General features: G+C 39.0%; 1 protein-coding gene across 1 annotated transcript; it reads right to left on the bottom strand.

Annotated features, from left to right (window-relative positions):
* Positions 1 to 7,434: 7,434 nt before the first annotated feature.
* LOC124594055 lies at positions 7,435 to 10,061 on the bottom strand. Its single transcript, XM_047132408.1, has 2 exons — positions 10,022 to 10,061; positions 7,435 to 8,788 (listed from the first exon to the last, which is right to left on the bottom strand). Exons 1-2 carry the CDS (start codon positions 10,059 to 10,061, stop codon positions 7,863 to 7,865), a joined length of 966 nt encoding a protein of 321 aa, XP_046988364.1. The 3' UTR covers positions 7,435 to 7,862.
* Between the last annotated feature and the right edge of the window lie 13,364 nt (positions 10,062 to 23,425).

Raw genomic sequence — 23,425 nt, forward strand, 5'->3', positions numbered from 1 at the left:
ATCTCTGTAACGCTTTCGTGATTACTAAATGATCCTGTAACGAAGTGCACTGCTCTCCGTTGGATCTTCTCTATCTCTTCTGTCAACCCTATCTGATAAGGATCCCACACTGCTGAGCAGTATTCAAGCAGTGGGCGAACAAGCGTACTGTATCCTATTTCCTTTGTTTTCGGATTGCATTTCCTTAGGATTCTTCCAATGAATCTCAGTCTGGCATCTGCTTTACCGACGATCAACTTTATATGATCATTTCATTTTAAATCACTCCTTTTGCCTACTCCCAGATAATTTATGGAATTAACTGCTTACAGTTGCTGACCTGCTGAATTGTAGCTAAATGATAAGGGATCTTTCTTTCTATGTATTCGCAGCACATTACACTTGTCTAAATTGAGATTCAATTGTCATTTCCTGCACCATGCGTCAATTTGCTGCAGATCCTCCTGCATTTCAGTACAATTTGCCATTGTTACAACCTCTCGATATACCACAGCATCATCCGCATAAAGCCTCAGTGAACTTCCGATGTCATCCACAAGGTCATTTATGCAACAGTCCTACGACACTCCCCTGCGGCACACCTGAAATCACTCTTACTTCGGTAGACTTCTCTCCATTGAGAATGACCTGCTGCGTTCTGCTATCTAGGAACTCTTCAATCCAATCACACAATTGGTCTGATAGTCCATATGCTCTTACTTTGTTCATTAAATGACTGTGGGGAACTGTATCTGAAAAATAAAATAGAAATTTTTTTTCTGTTTCTGAAAAAATACATTGTGTTCCTAGTTTTACTTTGAGTGTGTAATTCAAACCTGTTCTTACTTTATTTCTGTCAGGGATGGTTTATGAGTACTCTGAATTTTCTTTTTCTTTACGTTTCTGATAAAGTGCAGAACACATTAGATGAAATTCAAGACCTCAGTTTTTTTAATGGTGTTATTACGTCTGTCACATTAATCATGCTTTGTAGCATTTATTTCACATAGGGAGTTACAGAAAATTGACAAAAAATGAGCCACCATATAGTAATGCATGCCACTTTTTTTCTTGTACTGAAAATTGTTGCTCTCTCAAATGATAGTACAGCAATATTCTGCTGGCATAGGAGATACCCACTTCCCTTTCATAATTCCTTTCTATTGTAGAAATATCTTTATGGAAACTTTTGCTATGTTCATCCGATAAGTCACAACAACTCTCTCTGAAGTTGTCCAGATGAGGGTCCTTCGTAGGTACCTTCAGAGACACATTGCACCCCAGACCTTGATATGTTTTGATCATGTCATTCACCATAGCTTTGTAGTTGCTAGCTCCTCTTCTTCTGACGAAGTTTATGATACAATCTTGAAACACTCCCATGATCTCTTTTCTTTGACAGTTAAACATGCTTCAAAATTTGCATCTTTCTGCAGCTAATTGATTTGCGGGCCCACAAATACACTTTCCTTTAGACATGCAAATCCACCACCTGTTGAATTCACGGCCTATACGAACTGTTTCATTAGGACAAATTTGATGTGATGTGGTGGAAGTAGTTCACCTTGAGGAGCTACCAGACTTTCACATTGCACATTCTTTTCGTCCACTTTCCACTTCCACTACTATGTCTTTCTCATGTACTGAGAATTTCTGTCATGACTGTCCCACTCGCAAAGAAAGTATACATATTTTGTGTAGCCTTGTTGCATTCCCAATATCATAGCAATTACTTTGAAATCAACATATTTTCCCTTTATATTCATTGTACTGTTATGAATTTAGCATCCTTTGCAAAAATTCATAATTCTCTTTAGTCAAGCTGGCATATGCAGCTGAAACAGAGAGCATTTTATTTACACTGTGGAGCAAAACTCCCTTGAGATTTTTTTCACCGCCTGTGAACTGTAGGAGAAATTTCAATAGGCAGATAACATTAGTACAAAATATCAGCACTTCGTTAGCCGCAAAATAAGAAATAAAGACATGTTACCTGTGCCTAAACCCGGTGATTTTAGTACTTTGGTCAAATAGATTATACTCTTGTAATTTCAAACCAATCGGTTATGCCTTTTGTTTACTCAGTCATAGATCGCACATTAAATCATTTAAATCTGAATGTGTTAGTAAATACGGTGATGACTCACTTGCACAGTGATATAGAGGATCTTCTGTTGTAGTACATAATATTTCTTCAACACTACTTGCTTGACTGTTACTCCGAATTTGATCTGAAGTTCTTGAAGGAACTGGACAGCTGTCAGAATGCTGCACTGGCACTTTCGCTGAAGGCACATCGGGATAAACAGTGTGTCTCTTTGATATTTTTCTAGTAAACCTTGAATTTTTGTTAGACGGAAATATGAGGGGATTTCAAAACATAGTTGGATTTATTTGTTTATTTATTTAGTGAAAAGTACTGCTCACTTGTATTCAGATTCCATTATAGATCTCTAAGTAATCTCCTTCGGACACAGTACAATGATTCCCGCATTCAGTCCATTGTTCAAAACACTCCCTGAAGCTCCTTTTTGATAGTCTGTTCAGTACACCCAAAATCTGATTGTTTAGCTCTCGATCACTTTGAAAATAATGATCCCGAAGCTCTTTGTTGACTGCAGGATATAGGTGGAGGTCACACAGTTCTAGCTTCGGTGAATAATGTTGATACAGTGTCACCTCAATGCCTAATTCAGTGATTGTTTATTGAACCTTGATAGCGCGATGAGCTGGTGCATTGTCCTGATGAAGGATCCATCCCATTTCAGCAAGGTGTAGTCTTTTTGTTGCAGTTTTCCTCCTCAATGGCCTCTTCAATAAGTCACAATAGTAATTCGCATGAACAGTATATTGCCCATTCAACACGTGATGACAAACTGTGATTATTATAGCCATTAGCGACTGGAGAGTGGTTCAAGGCAGAAAATGGAGACGCAAAGCCGCCAGGCAGTGGAGGTATCGCTAACAATGAACAAAAAGGACAGATGAACAAGTTGGGGGACGACAGACACTACAACCGACCAGGAAACAACACGAGGCAAGCAAGTGAGAACTGAGGTGATAAACATTGCGAGACAACGACAACACAGGAACAGTACAAATGACAACAGGATGTATCTCAACACATGGATCTAGAACGCAGTATGGCCGAGATGCACATGCTAACTATGGTGAGTACCAGACTGCCGGTGCAGCGCCGTGCGGCCGCTTAAATACAGGAAGGCATTTGATACGGTTCCGCACTTACGTTTAGTGAAAAAAATACGAGCTTACGGAATATCGGACCAGGTTTGTGATTGGATTCAGGATTTCCTAGAAGAAAGAACACAACATGTCATTCTTAACGGTTCAAAATCTGCAGATGTAGAGGTAATTTCGGGAGTACCGCAGGGAAGCGTGATAGGACCTTTATTGTTTACAATATACATAAATGACTTAGTTGACAACATCGGTAGCTCCGTGAGGCTATTTGCAGATGACACGGTTGTCTACAAGAAAGTAGCAACATCAGAAGACTCGTACGTACTCCAGGAGGACCTGCAGAGGATTAATGCATGGTGCGACAGCTGGCAGCTTTCCCTAAACGTAGATAAATGTAATATAATGCGCATACATAGGGGCAGAAATCCATTCCAGTACGATTATGCCATAGGTGGTAAATCATTGGAAGCGGTAACGACCGTAAAATACTTAGGAGTTACTATCCGGAGCGATCTGAAGTGGAATGATCACATAAAACAAATAGTGGGAAAAGCAGGCGCCAGGTTGAGATTCATAGGAAGAATTCTAAGAAAATGTGACTCATCGACGAAAGAAGTAGCTTACAAAACGCTTGTTCGTCCGATTCTTGAGTATTGCTCATCAGTATGGGACCCTTACCAGGTTGGATTAATAGAAGAGATAGACATGATCCAGCGAAAAGCAGCGCGATTCGTCATGGGGACATTTAGTCAGCGCGAGAGCGTTACGGAGATGCTGAACAAGCTCCAGTGGCGGACACTTCAAGAAAGGCGTTACGCAATACGGAGAGGTTTATTATCGAAATTACGAGAGAGCACATTCCGGGAAGAGATGGGCAACATATTACTACCGCCCACATATATCTCGCGTAATGATCACAACGAAAAGATCCGAGAAATTAGAGCAAATACGGAGACTTACAAGCAGTCGTTCTTCCCACGCACAATTCGTGAATGGGACAGGGAAGGGGGGATCAGATAGTGGTACAATAAGTACCCTCCGCCACACACCGTAAGGTGGCTCGCGGAGTATAGATGTAGATGTAGATGTAGATTTCTGCAGGAAATGCAATTGGCTGCGGACTTCACGTGGTACGGAAAGTGGTGCACTCGCACAGTGAAGCTCACAGTGCAGGTATGCGCCAGAGCACAGAGACCCCTAGTGGGTTTCCAGATCCATACCCTTTGGCACGCATTCAATTTCTGTGCCTTCCAACACCAGAGTCCCTTGCTTATTGAAGAAGACAAGATGCGTGACTTTTCTTGCACTTGGTTGAACATTGGCCTTTTTAGTTCTGGGACTTGAAGGATGTTTCTGTTTGACACTGTCTTGTTTTATCTCTGGGTCTTATGATGAAACCTAGATGGATTGCATATGATGACTTTGTCCAAAAAAATATGGTTCTCACTGAAGCCTTCCCTTCCATCACTGACACACCATCACATGGTGAGCCTTCTGTTCATCACTGATCTCATGAGGCACCCACTTTGCTGCAACTTTTCTGTACCCTACTTGTTCATACAGTGCCATCAATCAATCCATTGGATATGTTCATACTCTCTGCAATCTTTGTTAGTGATAAAAGACTGTCTTCTCGCAACATGACATCAATTGTGTCGACATTTGTTTCAATTTTCGAAGTTGAGGGCCTTCTGGGGCGTGGTCACATACCCTGATTGTTATGTCACTCAAAAAACTTGTGTTTTCCTCATGGGTTGCTCTTTGTGGGCTTGCTGCAACCTTTCCAATGTTTGTGATAGAGTTTTTTCAAGAAAAACAGGAAATCCAATTACTGTGTGCTACTGCAACTTAAGATCCATGTTGGGCACAGTAAATATGTCTGTACACTTTCCCTGCTTCCCTTCAACTGTGTACAGTCAGGTGACTGATGCATATGGTATAAGTCACTCAAGGTCAGAGCTCTCTGGTACACCAATCTTAAGTGTGGGTGCATTAAAATTAATTTCTCTCTCCTTTTTTTTCTCTTTGACACCCCTTAATAACAATCAGTAATGCCATCCTTTGGTTCCCTCCACACAAGGACACAGTGAACAATGCCACTTTCTCTTTACCTTTCCACCACTGAATTAGTTTGCAGTAACATGTACCACAACAGAAATGTCATGCCCATTCTTTAACTTGGTCTCCTACCTCTATTCTTTATGACTGCTGAAATTTCTTTCCTATCTCTGACAAAGGTGAGCTTCCCACAGATGTGACAGAAGTTTTCTGGCTCATATTGACATCTACGACGATGTGGCATTTTCTGAAAATTTAAAAATACCTCCTTAATAATAGACTTATCCTACATTAGTACTAGACAATTAGAGAAATACTGATTGGTAAGAACAAGCACTTAATATACATTCAGAACCAAACTATATCGGCTTAAACACAGGATATTGTAAGTTCATTTGTGCTTGGAAATATGGTAAGACGATGTGTGGCGGGGAATAATCACTGTGTTTGCCATGAACTGTGATATATATAATTTTTTTACCCAAAAAGTATCCATCACAATGAAATTCTGTTTCCAGTTTTCAATTTCCTAAGCCTTGGATATTATGATTAAATCATCTCTACAAATTAATATTTTATCTTTAACAAACTGTACAACAGTTTTGTGTAATTCTGTTATAAATACAGATCCATACATTCAGTTCCAAGACCCAAGTCCTTAATATAACATTTATCTTCCAATACAACTGCTGTATGTTTTCTAGATTTTGTGGCTAATGGTAGCTGCTAGCAGTCGTAACTTTCATTGTACTAATATATCTGGCTTCTGCAAAACCTAGCTAATAATTATCTATAATTGGAGACCTGAGCCTCCCTGCCTCAATGATTCTATTTAAAGTACTGGCATCTAACACTAAACATACAGACCAATCTGGTTTTTTAACCACTATTTATGTATTATTGTAACAGCTATCAGAAGTTTCAGTAATACCCATATTTCAGTTTTCTTTCACAATGCATCCTTAACATAGAATGGTTTATTCAGTATTATCTTTAACGTACATTTAAAATGTTTCATTATAGTTGGTTGTAAAGGAAAAAAAAAGTATTTTGTGTTTTGATATTAACGATAGTAGTGCATCTCGTTCGTACCTATTAAGATATGTAGATTTACTGGATATGTCTTCTTGTTTCACTGTATTTTCTTGCTCAGTACCTAACTTGTTGATAGTTATTTACACATTCATCTAGCAGCGATGCTGCTGCTATTATTCTTACTCTTATGCTTTTGACATGACTGGTTCCAATTCCAAGTGTAGCTTCCTTATGTTCTCTTGATAACAAAGGTAACCTTACTTTCATTGAAAGCTAGTGATACCTTACTCTCAGCTAGCCAATCTACACCCAATAAAATAGGAACATTTAGTTTCATTACAAGAAACACTGGATGTTCAGAAGTATAATCACAAATACTAAATGTTACCAGTAATTCTACCCTAACCAGTTTATCTAGTGTTCCAGTGATTCCCATTATTTTAATTCCAGTAAAGGCAACCTTGGGAACTTATTGAGTAGGTTATTATCTTTCAGGAAGTTTTAGTGAATAACACTTCATTTCCAGACTAAAATAATAATGACTGATACATCTTTTATGTAACCACTTACTCTAGGTATAAAATATTTTGTTTCTGATTCCCCTTCTTTAATAATTCTTCACTCAGATTAGCATCATCTTGAAATTTTATCAACATGGAATCATTATTACCTGGTCCATCTATCACTGCTTCTGGAAACCACATCACACCTGGGAAGCTTTTGAGTCTGGGTTTTGGGAAAAACTTAATATCATTTGAAGATATAGTTTTATGTTTATCTCCCTCATATTTCTACAGCAAAAAATTTAGTCATTTAACAAATGTCATTGATAATTTGATGACACCTGTCACTTGTACCCCTTGGCTTCCAAGTGAGAGTTAGAAAGGTATGATCTCAAAGAAATATTAAAAGAATTTTCAAATTATTTAGTTTATTATGAATCATAATACATAATGCACATTAAATACAGTAATAATTAATGTTGAAAAATCTAGAAAAAAGTTTCTTCGCAAATTATAGAAAAACTGAAAATGGGTAATCTTTCCTTTTGATTAAAAATATATATATATATATATATATATATATATATATATATATATATATATATATATTAAGGAAAGAAATGGAAACAACTATAAAAATTTTCTTCTATTACTGCATTCTTAATCTGAATCACTGTCAAAAATATTGTTATTTTCACCTTCCAAGTTATCACTCTCTGTTATCGACTGTTCTTGATACTGTGCTGCACATGCTGCTGACAAGGGCCGACACTTATTAGTTTCTCTTGTAGATTAATCGATTTCTTTCCTCTTGTGGATGGAGAGCAGAACTGAGTTCTGTGTAAAAACTGTGATGCACAAATGGTAGAAGGTTCAGTCAGTCTTTGTACTTTTTTCCCTTAATTTTTGGCGGAGTTGTTCTGTGAGTTAGTCTTAGGAGTATCTGAACATTTATAAAACAATGTCCTTGGTTCATCTTTTTTGAAGTGCAACCACTGCATTTTTTGATTTCCCTTTACAGATTTTAGAAAAAATGGTTCAATCACATATAGTGTGACAAAATCCTTGTCACGCATTTTCACTACCTCAAAATGTCTTGACACCTTGGCGATTACATAAATACCCGTGTGGAATTTTTCTACTGCGCTCAATAATTCCAAAGTTTCTGTCACAATCATTAAATGAATGGCCACAAAGTAGAAACTTACGGTCAAAGATCTGAATGTGAGTGTTGTTGACTATATAGAGCCAAAATTTCACTCTGTGTTGATTTTTGTTTTGTCCTCCTGCATTGTCACTAAATGCAGTGAGATGCGTGATGGTTGGTGGCAAACTGTTAATAAATTTCAGTAGGCAAGACATTATCTCTTGACATCCTCGTGAAGCTTGATCCTCGTGCCACATAAACATGAAAGCTTTTCCTGAACCTAAATCATGTACACACAAATTATAAGTCCACAACTGTTGAGAGTAATAAGCTTGTGAACATGTCAGAACTGGTGTTGGGAGCATTTCCTGTAAGACAAAACATACAGCCACATGCCGAGCATCTTTAGCAACCAGATTTCTTGCATCCACCACTTGTTTCTGGGCAATCTGTGCTTTCCGTAGATGGAGTTCCTTTTCAACAAGAGCACCATGTTTTTCGTCAAGCAATCTATGATCAATGGTATTTTGCAGCTTGTCACACGTAGCACGTGTGTCTGTATATGGACTGTGGAAACTAAGATTAAAGCATGTGTTAAAAACATAGCGGTAAAAGGTTTTCCGTGCTGGCTCTGTTTCCTTTTCTTCACAAAACTCCTTATAAAGCTGATACATTTTCTTGAGGTTGAGGTTTCCTGCCAGATACTTCTTATTTGGTGCTTTTTGGCGTGAATAGTAGCTACTGTACTTTGGAAAACGTTTGATGTGTTCCTTTATAAGACCTACTTTAGCTTCATCAATCTTATTTCCAGGGGTTTTATATTTGTAGTTGAAGTGGTTTTCTTTTGTACCACGTTTGTTACTCTCTTGTTAGACACATCTAGGGTCCTTATAAAGAACATTTTGCAAACTCTTTTGCCCTGTAGAGAATTTGGGCAACTAATAGATTTTCTTTTTGTAGCAATTCCTTTCCTTCTATTTGGCTCACTGACAGTAACAGAAGAGTATAAGAAGGTGGTCTGCAAGTCCCAGGTACCAAGACTTCAATATTCATTAAATACTTCCTGTCTTGTTTGTTGACGGATGTTCTGATTGCACTTGAATCGGCAGTTGTGATTGTACACTCTTACCTTTCTTTCTTTGAGCAACTTTCCTTTGCGATCCACATATTCTTTACCTTCATTACGTTTAGTAGATGGTACTACTCTTTTCCATAAACGAGTCCTTCACGTTTTTTTTCTCCCCATATGCTTTACTCTCTTAGAAGCTTTGTGCCCTCCACTGTTTACCTCACTTTCATCAGACCCCTCATTTTAGTCTGAAATGGAGAAGCATAGAGCAGTATGTTAACCTGCCTAGTTTTACTTTTTCAGGTAATTAAAGTTGTTTTGATTTCTCATTATTTGTTAGTTAATGGCAAATACACAGGTTGTAAAACTTTTCTGGGCAGCAAGGTGAAAATGTGAAAAAGAAAATGCAACATGGCTGTGGGGTGAGGAAAGATGAGGGGGAAAATTCTGTGTAGTACTGTTAACTTCACATTAATAATTCATTATGGTAGAAATTAATGATGCACGGCAGTAACAAAGCTTCATGAAAGCATAATATTATACAGATATTCACTGTCAAAGTAATGTAGTTCTGAATAGTGTTAATGAATGTGGAATTAATGAAGAAATCTTATAATCAGTTGCTTACTATGTTTGGCAGCGTCTGCAAGCAGAAAACAGCACACTTCACTCTGACTTCCACCGAGAAATATCGATCAGAAGAAAGGAGCTACTCTGCCAGGAAAATTTTTACAAAACTGTAACTTAGTTTACTGCTCATATTGCATCAATTATAGAAAATTACCTTCATCACTTGAGTTCTCCCTGGAGTCAGTATCAACACTATCTACCTCTGTTTCATATGAAATATCATCATCTGTCTGGTCTAGAGCAATTGTCTTCTTTTTTTTTTTTAAAAAAAAAGGGGGGGGGGGTCATTCTAGCGAATAATATCAACAGGTTTTCACTTTAAATATAAAAAATACGTATTTTTGAAGTGTTTTATTTAAACATGAGACAATAATATTAATGGTGTACTTAATTACTCACCTTCGGAGCTGTCAGAAAAGTCCCCTTCTGGAGATGTCATTGTTACTGTTCTCTCTCGTATTTTATGTCCAATTTACAATAAAAATAATATTAATATTCGTATTTATTGATGGAAGATAGTAAATGAAGTTTGTTTTATCACTTATATGCAATGAAACAATGAACTTCACTTCGTAACAGTAACACCGCATTCACACACACGCGCACCACCACTATTGCCGCTTCACATATATCCCTTGGCCGCCAAACAATACACGCGTTTCTGCAAGTAGTTAAATTTCTACCACCAGACTGCAGCACCAGACAGAGATGCACTTGTACCTCTTGGCCACCATAATTTACATATTTTAGGAACCCATTTTTGCACTTAACTCATTTTTTCTGAAAATGTCACTTATACCCCTTGGTTTCTCACCTCCTCATCTAAAGTACGCCCATCACAAATAACATTGTCTTGTGCCATTCCATTGTTGTTTTACAATTGTGTGCCCATACCTATTCCTTCATTATTGCTTCAGCTAATGCAGTGGTATGTTGTGCTGTCCTGCATCCAATTGAGCAGCAATAATATCAAATAAACATGGAGCTAGCTGAGGAAGATTTTACAATCCATGCAAGAAAATGCCCAAGATTCTGAGCTAGCAATACAGTCCCACAATCAGGCAGTTGTCTATGAGATAATTGGTAACCAAATAAGCATTTAGCTGGGATCTGATGCAAATGCACTGCTTAATGCTCTGAGTGGGTCATTACTGAGGGGTAACACTTGTACACAGCGACTGAGTGATACAATGAAAGTTTATTTTATCAGTGCTTAATTAAATAGTGATTTAGCTCACATAATGCAAATTTATTTTATCATTGTTCAGTTAAACTTAGATGATACTGTGATTTTGCTCATAAATGTTTACCTTGGTAACATGAAGCCAGCTCGTCTTTACATGTGTACAAAGTACGCCATGCGCCTGCTTGTGTTATGAAAACTGGCATGCCCGCTCAAGAATTAAGTGTTTCATTTAGAGAGATGAATTGCTTCCCAATTTTGTCTATTACTATTATAGTCTGAAGAAAAGTGTCTGTTTAAAGTTATATGTACCCAAGTCATTGTTTTCATTAACACAGATGAATGTCCAATAATGTGCAAGAATAATTTCAAAGACTTAAATTTCATTATCACACAGACTACTGAAAATCACAAAACAGAGCAGTACTGTTTAAATGACACAGCAACTAAATTTTATACATTAATTGAAATTATGACCAATATTTACAGCATATGTTTTATTCCTGTGTCAGTTGTGTCATATTGCATAATCTACATTTTGGTTTGTCTATGGCATTATAAAAGGGATCAGTATTGTTACCCTGCTGTGTTTAACATTAACAACATGTATGTGCCTGAAGTGTTACCTAGGATTTTAAAAAAAATCTAGTCTGATGACTACATTGAGTCAAGCACTGCTACAAAAACAAAATTGTAAACTATTGTGCCTGTAAGCTTTGTCATGTCTACCAGTGCATTTGTGTGTGTCTGCAACCTTAACAACAAAATGAAACAGAAAGCATACGGTCAGTTTTTCAACCGTGTTTCAATAACTACATAATTTAAAGCTAAATTTTTACTGCGCTGAAGTGGATTTAACACACACTGCTATTACAGCGTGTAAGTTAAACAGCAGCTTTGTGTTTTGCTCTATGAATAATTAGGCTGGCAACTGCACTGGATTCTAAATTCCTATTTTTGCAAGTTCTGAGATTTCCCTTTACTGCACATTCAAATCTTATGGACTTGTAATTTAGACACACCTCATCAGCTTTTTACAATCGACTGGGGCAAAGGTGCTAGTGTGTCTTGAATGTGATGTTTAAAAATCCAAGAGTCTCTCAGTGCTAAGCATCTTGTGGTCAAATAATAAGCTGACTGTGCGGTTGCATAACAAAGCAGTTTTGCTTGAAACCACATAAACTGAGTATTTGTGACTTTAAGCCTGAATTTGTTAGCTGTGAATTAGTAGTTGATCCCTTCAGCTATTTAAGCTACCTGAATTCGGCACCTCGAGTAGTATTTCAGTATCATCATGAAAAATTAAAATTTTTGGTCCATTCTTTAAAGTCATTTTAAAATAATTTATGCCACGAAGCAAGATGGGTGCCCCAGGAAAAGTTAAATGACACAGCTAAAAAAGGCCAAAGAGGGAAACAGATAAAAGCAGTTAGTTGGGAAACAATTACGGCACTTTTACAAAGATACACTTAAGCATCATGCCAGGGTTACCACTAGTTTCCCCAAGTGAAATTCATTCATATTTCCCCCATTTCCAGACCAGTTTTAGCATTTTATCCTGACAAATTCTGAAATCTCGAGGGTAAATTACGATGTAAGTTGACAATCTGTATTTGCAGCTACCATACAAGAAACAATAGTGCAAACAATGACATGTCTAAAAAGATCTGCAAGCAGATGGCGTTTCCTGATGTGAACAAAAATCTTAAGTACTGACATAATGGCTTTTGTAATGAACTGGAGAAAGCAAGCCAAATGGTATGTCTGTTTCATTAAGACCACTGATGTTATTTTATTTCAGTAACGTTAAACACATCTGTTGACAGAAATATGCATTTCCTTGGAGTCACAAGACGGATTTAAAATATCATTATGGATTTCAGAAATAATCTCAGGAAAAAGTAGGCACCTGGAGAGGAGTGTATAAGGTGGGGAAGAATTGTGTAAACCAAAGTCGCAGACGATCAGCAATAAAATGTTGGTTTACTACGTCCATTATTTTCAGTTATTACACACTGTGTTATATCTATTATTTTACAGGCATTGTGTGATTTTTCTTTCAGGAAATATATGAGTACATTGCATACAAACCGCCAGCGACTGACAATTTTCTTCTTCTTTTCGTCCATATGTTCTAACATATAAACTACTTTTGAAGTGTCAAAATGTACAACAACAAATAAAATGTCTATAACTCAATCACCCACGGCCTCTCGTCTGCTAAGGAGCACCACAGTCCTGGGTCCATGGATAAACCATGAAAATATGCTGCATTACACCATACACAAACAGACCTGCCCTGTGGGTAGATCAGCGAGCGTATACCCGTCCTTTTTTCCCCCTAAGGTAAGTCTTTCCGCTCCCAGGATTGGAATGACTCCTTACCCTCTCCCTTAAAACCCACTTCCTTTCGTCTTTCCCTCTCCTTCCCTCTTTCCTGATGAGGCAGCAGTTTGTTGCGAAAGCTTGAATTTTGTGTGTATGTATGTGTCTGTTTGTGTTTCTATCGACCTGCCAGCGCTTTCGTATGGTAAGTCACATCATCTTTATTTTTAAATATATTTTTCCCGCGTGGAATGTTTCCCTCTATATATATATATATATATATATGATACTGTGATTTTGCTCATAAATGTTTACCTTGGTAAACTTACCAAACGAAAGTGCTGGCAGGTCGATAGACACACAAACAAACACAAACATACACACTAAATTCAAGCTTTCACAACCAACGGTTGCTTCATCAGGAAAGAGGGAAGGAGAGGGAAAGACGAAAGGATGTGGGTTTTAAGGGAGAGGGTAAGGAGTCTTTCCAATCCCGGGAGCGGAAAGACTTACCTTAGGGGGGAAAAAACGACAGGTATACGCGCGCGCGCGTGCGCACACACGCACACACACACACACACACACACACACACACACACACACACACACACACACACACATCCCTAGTGAGTGTGTGTGTGTGTGTGTGTGTGTGTGTGTGTGTGTGTGTGTGTGTGTGTGTGTGTGGGGGGGGGGGGGGGGGGGGGGGGGCGCGAGTGTATACCTGTCCTTTTTTCCCCCTAAGGTAAGTCTTTCCGCTCCCGGGATTGGAATGACTCCTTACCCTCTCCCTTAAAACCCACATCCTTTCGTCTTTCCCTCTCCTTCCCTCTTTCCTGATGAAGCAACCGTTTGCTGCGAAAGCTTGAATTTTGTGTGTATGAGAACTGTGACTGATGTCCGACCAACAGGGAACTAAATCTGGAGTTGTGTAATAAAACTTGAAAAAGAGTGTGTGTGTGTGTGTGTGTGTGTGTGTGTGTGTGTGTGTGTTGGGAGGAGGGGGGGGGGGGGGGGCAACTAATTGCTGCGCTCTATCGAAGGTATATATTTTATTTACCAGGATAAAGATAATTCATTATGTTATTGCTTCCTTATAACACTTTTTCATTCTGGTTCCCAATTTTTCATGTCATCATGTGTCACAATTGTTGTGCTGCATTTTTAGCACCAAATGCTACAAAAAACGGGTCACTTCTTGCTGTACATTGTAATACGCACACCATCATATGTAAGTGTTAGCAGGTGAGAATAGTTGCTTTAAAATACACACATGGTCATTTGTTAGTGCTAGCAGACAATAATAGCTGCTTTAAGGTATATAGCAAAATACTGGATAGTTATGAGGTGTCTGTTTATCTTTCATAATGATTATGGTTGGCCACCAGTTGTAATCACATTTCATTGTGTGTTTACAATATTATGAAAAGGAAAGTTGCTACTCACCATATAGCGGAGATGCTGAGTCACAGACAGGCACAACAAAGAGACTCTCACATTTAACGCTTTCAGCTGATGGCCTTCGTCAACAATAGAAGACACACACACACACACACACACACACACACACACACACACCTGCAGAGTCTGGCAACTGGGACTGTAGTCGTGTGTGTGTGTGTGTGTGTGTGTGTGTGTGTGTGTGTGTGTGTGTGTATGTGTGTGTGTGTGGGGGGGGGGGGGGGGGGCGCGCAAGCGCGTGTGGGGCACACTCGCGCACGTCGTCTATGGCCGACAAGTACCAGTGGCCGAAAGCTTTAATTGTGAGTCTTTTTGTTGTGCCTAATTGCAACTCAACATCTCCGCTATATGGTGTGTAGAAACTTTTCTTTTCATAATACTGTTACATTCCATCCTGGATTTTCTATTTTTTGATCACTGGATGTTTAGCTGGAAAGGGATCGATCCACCTCTGGGATGCCAGTAACAAGAAAACAAAGGTGTAATACTCAATTAGATGAGGAGAGACTATGCTACTATCTGAACTGCTACCTAAATAAGGGAGACTCCAGTGACTACAACAACTCTACTGTGCCTGACAATGATCCAGCTTACAATCCCTAGCATTCAAGATCCTCATCAGATTTAAATATAAGTGGTGATGATTCCTGTCCTGATGAGGTACATGATACTGTATGTAACTCTGTTAATGATAATGGCACTGACGAAAATTATACTCCATTTTGAAAACCAAATAGGCAAAATATAATTGGGATACAGAAGTTAATATATCCACCAATTTTGACATCCCTACTGATGTTTACATAAGACATGTTTAACAATAATGTTGTTAGAAACGAGGAATGCAGCACAGTAACTGTCCAACATGCCAGGCAAAAAAAAGATCTTGTCTAGCCAATTGGGTTGAAGCTTCTGAGGATGAAATAGACAAGTTTATTGGCATAATGCTAATTGTGGGGTTAAATGAGATCACAGAAGTTTCAGCTTATTGGTCAAACAATCCGCTGTATGAAAATAAAGTTATAAAAGCCACTATGTCACATGATCTGTTTCTAGTTTTATTACCTTGCTGACATTTTACTGACAATGATGCCCCTAGAAATGTAAATGACACGACATACAAAGTACAGTATTAGTTGAACATCTGCAGAGTAACTTTCAAAATACTCTAACCCCTGGAAGAGATGTGGTAATTGATGGATTTATGATTCCTTGGAGAGAAAGATTTATTTTTAGGCAGTAAATGACACCACGTCTCACAAGCATCATGTAAAGTTGCACAAAATTTGTTAAGAGGAAGGCTTCACTTTTGCCTTGCATATTTATCAAGAGAAAGATGACACACTGCAAGATGCAGGTCAAGCTGAGGCTATCACTATGAAAATGTTTTGAGCCTCTTTTTGAAAAAGGTTTCATTCATTATGCTAACAATTTATATACAAGCATTTCTCTATGGCATAAGTTGTCAGATAAAAATATGCCTCTCTGTGGAACAAATGGTCCAAACAGAGCAGGAGTTCCCAATTGGATTCTGCATCGTAAAAAGAGCACTTTGAGCAGAAGAATGTCATTTCAAATTTTCAAAGAGTCCATTGCCTTGCAGTTATGTGGATATGCTGCCTGTACCAAGCCTCCATCAAGAAAAAAAAGACCATACTTTGGAAAAATTGAGGGACCAGGAAGAAAATTTTAGTGACACTGCATGTTGTGGTACAAAAGGATTTTTGCTGAGGAAAGCAAAAATGCGGGAGACAACAAAACCAAGAAAATTACAACATTTTGCGATGACTGCTTGGGACAACCAAAAATATGCATCAGCTGTAGTAATGAAAACCACATACAGGAATGACTTTGTATGACTGCACTGTTTAAATGGTCCAAAGATTATGGTAATTAGTCCTTTTTGTATTGTTTGTAAAATTTGTGTGTTTTGCAAATAAATTAGTAGGTTAAAATGCCCTACAAAAATAAAAAAAGCAAGATACAACAAAACCAAGAAAAACTTTTTAAGATTCCAATTATTGAAGAGTGTGAAGTTTACGTGAAAATGATTTTTTTAAATTATTTCTATTAAGATTTGTGTTTACGAACTAAACAAGTATAGTAAAAATTTCCCAAAAATTAATAAATAAGTACGGTAAACGATTAAATTGTTTCAGGGTCATTTTCGAGCTTAGGTAGCTGTTACTGGAGCAGTTTATGCAGCGATATGTCCCATTTGCTATGGACAGCCCCCACCAATGTGGTGAATTGACATCAGGCAGAGGTATACGAGGGGGGACCCAAAAGAAACCGGACTCCGAGGGCGCTGCCACTCGTAGAGGTAGTGCAGGGTTCTCACGCTAGATGGTGTTAGTAGAAACCTTCATGAAACAGCCGTGCAGACGGCGTCAGTGGAGAGTTGAACGTGCAAGTGTGGTATTGTGTTTCTCTGACTTTTGGCGGGTTACCTCTGCGAAGTCATTACGGCCACTTTAAAAGAACAAAGAGTGTGTGTGAGACTTTGTTTCCTGCTTAAAAAAACTGCAATGGAGACACACCAAATGCTTCAGGAAGCTTTCCAGGAGGACGCTATGAGCCGCACACAGGTTTTCGAGTGGTTTGGGTGCTTTAAACATGGTGAGATGTGTGTTGAAGACCAAGCTCATTCTGGACGCCCTTCAACATCGCGAAATGAGGAGAACATTGAAAAGGTCCGCCAAAAGATCAATGAGGATCATCGCCAAACGATCGACCAAATTTGAACAAAGACAGGAATCAGTTGGAGCTCGTGCCAGCGGATTTTGAGTGAGGATTTGCATATGAGACGTGTTGCTGATAAATTTGTTCTGCGCCTTCTCACACAGGAGCAAAAAACCATCTGCATGAAGTGTGTCAGGACTTGAAAACAGAGATTGCACGTGATCCAAACTTCTTGAACAAAGTCATTACAGGGGATGAGAGTTGGTGTTACGGGTATGACCCAGACACCAAGCAAGCGTCAAACCAGTGGAGGACTCCCAACTCTCCCAGACCGAAAAAAGTAAGGCAAGTGAGGTCAAATGTGAAGACGATGATCATTGTCTCTTTTGATGTTTGTGGAATTGTGCATCGGGAATTCGTATCCCCTGGCCAGACTGTTAACCAGCACTTTTACTTTGATGTTTTAAGGCATCTGCGAGAGGATGTGAGGAGGAAACGGCCGGAACTTTGGCAATCAGGTGACTGTTTCTGCATCACGACAACGCTCCAGCAAACACGGCCTTACGAGTGACCCACTATTTGGCATCTCAGAGGTGGTCTGTCGTTCCCCACGCTCTGGATTTGCCGGATCTAGCCCCTTGTGATTTTTTCCTATTTCCATGAATGAAAAAAATGCTAAAAGGGGAGCGTTATGACGATGTGGAGGCAGTAAAAACAGCTTCGCAAAGGGCACTGGACAATATCAAACTTTAAGAGTTCCAAACACGCTTCCAACAGTGGGAAAAGAGACTTGACAAACGCATTGCATGTTATGGGGAGTATTTTGAAGGTGACTGAAATAATTTTGTAAAAAGCTTCATCAATAATTTTTTAATGACAACAATCCTGTTTCTTTTGGGTCCCCCCTGGTAATTACAATTGCAGAGCACCGCACACTGGTGACTAGAGCCGCATTTCAGCAAAGTTTTTGTCAGGTCACCAGTAGATCGCTATGCAATACAGCAAGGCCTCAAATCTTCTTCCACAGAGAACATGTTAAGCTTATTGTAATTATTGTAAACTTACGACAGAAAAATCTTGGAGACCCCATACTCAAATTGTTCAAATGGCTCTGAGTACTATGGGACTTAACTTCTGAGGTCATCAGTCCCCTAGAACTTAGAACTACTTAAACCTAACTAACTTAAGGACATCACACACATCCATGCCCGAGGCAGGATTCGAACCTGCGACCGTAGCGGTCGCGCGGCCCGACTGTAGCGCCTAGAACCACTCGACCCCTCCCCCGTACTCAAATCTGGTAAAACTTACAAATTTCATCTGGGCTACCATACAGTATGCATTATGAGGTGAGCATCTAAACATACTACAGGCAACAATCGTGCAATCACTGACATTAATGTTGCAGGGTATTCCAATAATTTTTCTATATAAAGATGATATCAGTGAGTTAATGCCCAAAAATCCAAAGCACAATGATATGAACATTCTGGAATGTAATTGTAAAGAAATGAGTGGAGGTGACTGAATAAAAATCATTGTCTAGCAGCGGATAGGTGTTTTTATTAAGTAAATAAATAGATTACACCATTATTTTGTGTTCAAAAATGGAGAGAAAATTTCTTGCAGCAAAATACGGAATATTATGATATTTGATGTAAGTAGTACATAACTGTGGGATACACACACTATGTATATTTTTTTTAAAAAAGGGGTGGTGGGGGGAGGAGATATACACCTGAGCTACACCAGTGTATTATTTACGACATTGGAACTCAATGACAGGTTAAATTTTTGTTAATAATATATGAAAAGACAGATTGCTACTTACTGTAAAGAAGACACGTTAAGTTGCAGACACACACAATTAAAAGACACTGTACATAAAATTTTTGGCCACAGCCTTCATTGGCAAAAGAGAGGTTATTTGCTTGCCTCCAGAACCAAATTTACAAACAGAATAGATTATTCACAAAGGGTGGTTGTTTAACCCTCAAGCGGTAGCGCGGCTATGTACAAAGAGCACCAAGTGCAAATAACATTGTCTTGTACTGTTCCAGTGTTGTTTTACAATTGCAAGACCATATCTATTACTTCATCATTGCTTCAGTTAACACAGCAATAAGTTGTACTGCCATAAGTGTAAGTGAGCAGCAGCAATATAAAATAGCAGCAAGCTAGGTGAGAAAAGATTTACATTGTGCAGACACACACAATTAAAAGACACTGTACATTGCCTCCTGTGCCTATCAGAAATGACAATTTAACTACCTAAGTGGGATGATCACGAATTATATGAGCACTATGGGCCATGTAAATGAGCAATAAACAGTAACTTTTGCAATAAGTTAAAAGTAATTTTAAGGAATTTTAAAAAATCAGCTAAAATGTAGAAGTGAATACAGTATGATTACATGCTGATTTACAAAAATGTTTTGCACCTATATGGAAGTGTATAAGTGGTATCAGCAGTACATGGTACCATAAGTATTGTTATTGGTGAGCACAATGACATGTACAGTAACGTGACTATACATTTCATGGCAGGAATAAGGCAAATGCAAGTTGCAATTTATTTAGCATACAAATATGGGCAATGTTGCTAGACAGGGAACAATAGGATGGTCACAGCCTTCATGTGGAGAGAGAGAGAGAGAGAGAGAGAGAGAGAGAGAGAGAGAGAGAGAGAGAGGGGGGGGGGGGGCGGCAAACACAGCAATGACACACAATATGGCTAAACATCCGACAACTGTCGAGATGTGAGGTCTTCCGTTTTCCTAAAATGCAGAAACGGTGCAGTTATCTATGACGCAATCTTGATAAATTGAAATCATCATAAGATTTGAAAGTGACTCACACTGGCAACTTTCTTTAGATGTTTCAAACCGTAAAACTATACATGTCATGAAACATACAAAAATGTAGTATCTTATGACTACAATATCAGTGAGTCACAACTGTGTAATTCAACTCAAACAAATACCTGGGTGAAACAATTGTGTGTGTGTGTGTGTGTGTGTGTGTGTGGTCTAATTCAAAGGGAGACTTTAGGGCCAAAAGCTTACTTGTTTAGCAGTTTTTTGTTCTGTCTTGTCTGCGACTCAACATTTCCACTATATTGGGAGTAGCAATCTCTCCTTTTAATAATATTTATTTTATTTCATCCTGGGTTTCTATTGTTTGATTCTTCTTAGGTTCTCATTACACAAACTCTATTTTGTTTCCTTTCTTTCTATTCATTTTGGGGTACCAGACTACCTTCCTCTATCATCTGTATGCAGCAATGCACCTACATTTTCCAGGGTAAATTAGTGAGACCACATTTATCTATCTCAAAATGCAGCCAAGATAAACGATATCTCCGGAAGCCTCACACATATGCCAAAAACTGTACGATAACAAGTAGATTCTTGTTATTTACATTTAGAATCATTCTAGTTTAAGACTGTACCTGAGCCATATTTTGTCCTTAAATCAAGGGGGTGTTAGATGTATTACTTTTTTCTGTTGTAATGACTGCATGGCCAAAACAATAAAATTAGGTCTGAATTTGCTGTACTTCATACTCAGCTGTGATATTATTTAAGAAATTAAGACGTATAAGGGGCAGTCAAATGAATATGAAACAGACTGTACAACAAGCATGGCGCGGGCATTGTTAATACTTGCAGGTAAGTCTACTGTAGTGCCCTCTTTTGGGTATTATGAAGGAATACCGCAGACTTTCACTGTAGTACCATTCGTCTGTTAGATGTGCTTGACACAAGGTCTGTGAGTTGCTTTAACCAACTTCACTATGGAAACTACGAAAGAACAACAGCAAGGTGTGGAATGATTTTTGGCTGTGGAAGAGGTGTTAGGAAATGAAATTCATCCCCAAACACAGTGCATCATGTGCACATGCCTTTGGATGGAATGAAAGATTTCAAGAAGGCTGGGTGTCATTGACAGACTTCAGATGGCCACGACAAGCTCATCATGTCATTCTCTCTTCTCTCGCTGCTGCAGTGGACCAGCCGTCAGAAATGAATGGTGGAACGCATTCTGCTTATGTTGGGCATCAATCATGGTACTACTCATGTCATCATAACAGAGCAGCTGAAGTTCCGAAACATCTATGCATGGAGGGTTCCCCACAGCCTGACAAAGCAGCAGAAGTTGAACAGAATGTCAACATCACTGCAGTATTTGTAATGGTATCATGCTTAAGAATATCATTTCCTGTCACGAACGGTCAAGGGAGATGAAACCTGTTGTTACCATTTTGAGCCAGAGAACAAGCATCAGGGCCAACAAAGGGAGCACATAAATTCACCTTCATCAAAAAATTCCAATCCGGGAATGCCAGCTCTGGGAAAGTCATGATGATCTTTCTCTTCGACTGCCAAGGGCTCGCTACTCATTGAATTGCTGGAACGTGGTGCCACAATTAATGCACAGTGGTATGTGGACACTTCGCAAAAACCCAAGTGTGCTATCAAGTTCAAATGTCCAGGAATGTTGATGGATAGCATCATTCTGTTACACAATAAAGCCTGCCCGTATTTTGCCTAGGTTGTTTTGATTATGCTACGTAAGTTTTGCTGGAAAGCCCTTACATGTCCTGTGTACAGTCCCAATCCCTCCCCATGTAATTTCCATATTTTTTGGAGCCCTGAAGACAGACATTTCTTTTGGATGAAGAGGTGCATATCTGGGTACAATCATGGTTCCATGCATGTGAATCATTCACACAGTAACCAACCCAAGGGAAGACAGATTGAAAACAGGTGAGACATCAAAATAACAACATGCAGTGGCCTCTTTGCAGTCTGTTGGTGCCTTCTGTTTGCTGAAAGCGTATTTATGCAAGCAGACAATGTTGTTGAGTGACACCTCAATCCAACTGCACAATCAATATTAGTTCACATCCAGTTTTCTTTGTTATGAATCAGTGTCCTTAACTTTTTGTAAGCAATAGTGAGCGAAACTTTTTTTTTTCACAACCCTGATACTATGATTTAGATCCAAATTCAGAGATGCTACAAAATGAGATACCCTACTTACCAGTGACACATTAATTACTGTACCCTCATCTCAAACCCCATGGTACTTATTCAAATTGTATTTTGGCACTTCGTGTTGGGGACAAGGTATGGAAGTTAACTATCTCTCAGATTGTCAGATTACAATGTATGTACACTGAAGCACCAAAAAAACTGGTACAAGCATGTGTATTCAAATACAGAGATATGTAAACAGTCAGTCAGAAGACAGCACTGCAGATGCCAACGCCTATATAAGACAACAAGCATCTGGTGCAGTTGTTAGACTGGTTATTGCTGCTACAATGGCAGGTTCTCAAGATTTAAGTGAGTCTGAATGTGGTGTTATGGTCAGTGCATGAGCGATGGGACACAGCATCTCTAAAGCAGCGATGAAGTGGGGATTTGCATGTGCAACCATTTCATGAGTGTACCGTGAATATCAGGAACCCGGTAAAACATCAAATCTCTGATATTGCTGCGGCTGGAAAAAGATCCTGCAAAAACGGGACCAATGACAACTGAAGAGAATTGTTCAGTGTGACAGAAGTGCAACCCTTCTGCGAATTGCTGCAGATTTCAGTGCTGGGCCATCAACAAATGTCATCGCGTGAACCGTTCAACAAGACATCATCAATATGGGCTTTCAGAGCCACTTGTGTACTCTTGATGACCTGCTGACTGGAAACATGCTGCCTGGTCAGACGAGTCTCATTTCAAATTGTATAGACCAAATGAATGTATAAAGGTATGAAGACAACCTCATGAATCTGTGTACCCTGCATGTCTGCAGGGGACTGTTCAAGCTGCTGGAGGCTCTATAATGGTGTGGGGAGTGTGCAGTTGGAGTGATATGAGACCCCTGATATGTTTAGATATGATTCTGACAGGTGACATGTATGTAAGCATACTGTCTGATCACCTGCATCCGTTCATGCCCAATGTGCATTCCAACATACTTGGGCAATTCCAGCAGGACAATGCAACAGCCCCCCCCCCCCCCCCCCCTCCAACCTCCGGATTTGCTACAAAGTGGCTCCAGGAACACTCTTCTGACTTTAAACACTTCCACTGGCCACAAAACTTCCCAGAGATGAACATTATCCAGCATATCTGGCCTGCCCCTGC

This window comes from Schistocerca americana, chromosome 1 (assembly GCF_021461395.2).
Source record: "Schistocerca americana isolate TAMUIC-IGC-003095 chromosome 1, iqSchAmer2.1, whole genome shotgun sequence".
Taxonomy (NCBI): Eukaryota; Metazoa; Arthropoda; class Insecta; order Orthoptera; family Acrididae; genus Schistocerca; species Schistocerca americana.

Coding starts and splice junctions, on each gene's coding strand:
- LOC124594055 (XM_047132408.1), bottom strand. CDS start 10,061: ATGACATCTCCAGAAGGGGACTTTTCTGACAGCTCCGAAG. Junction 8,789..10,021: donor CTTTTCTGACAGCTCCGAAG/GTGAGTAATTAA, acceptor GTGTCTAACAAG/AGAGTAACAAACGTGGTACA.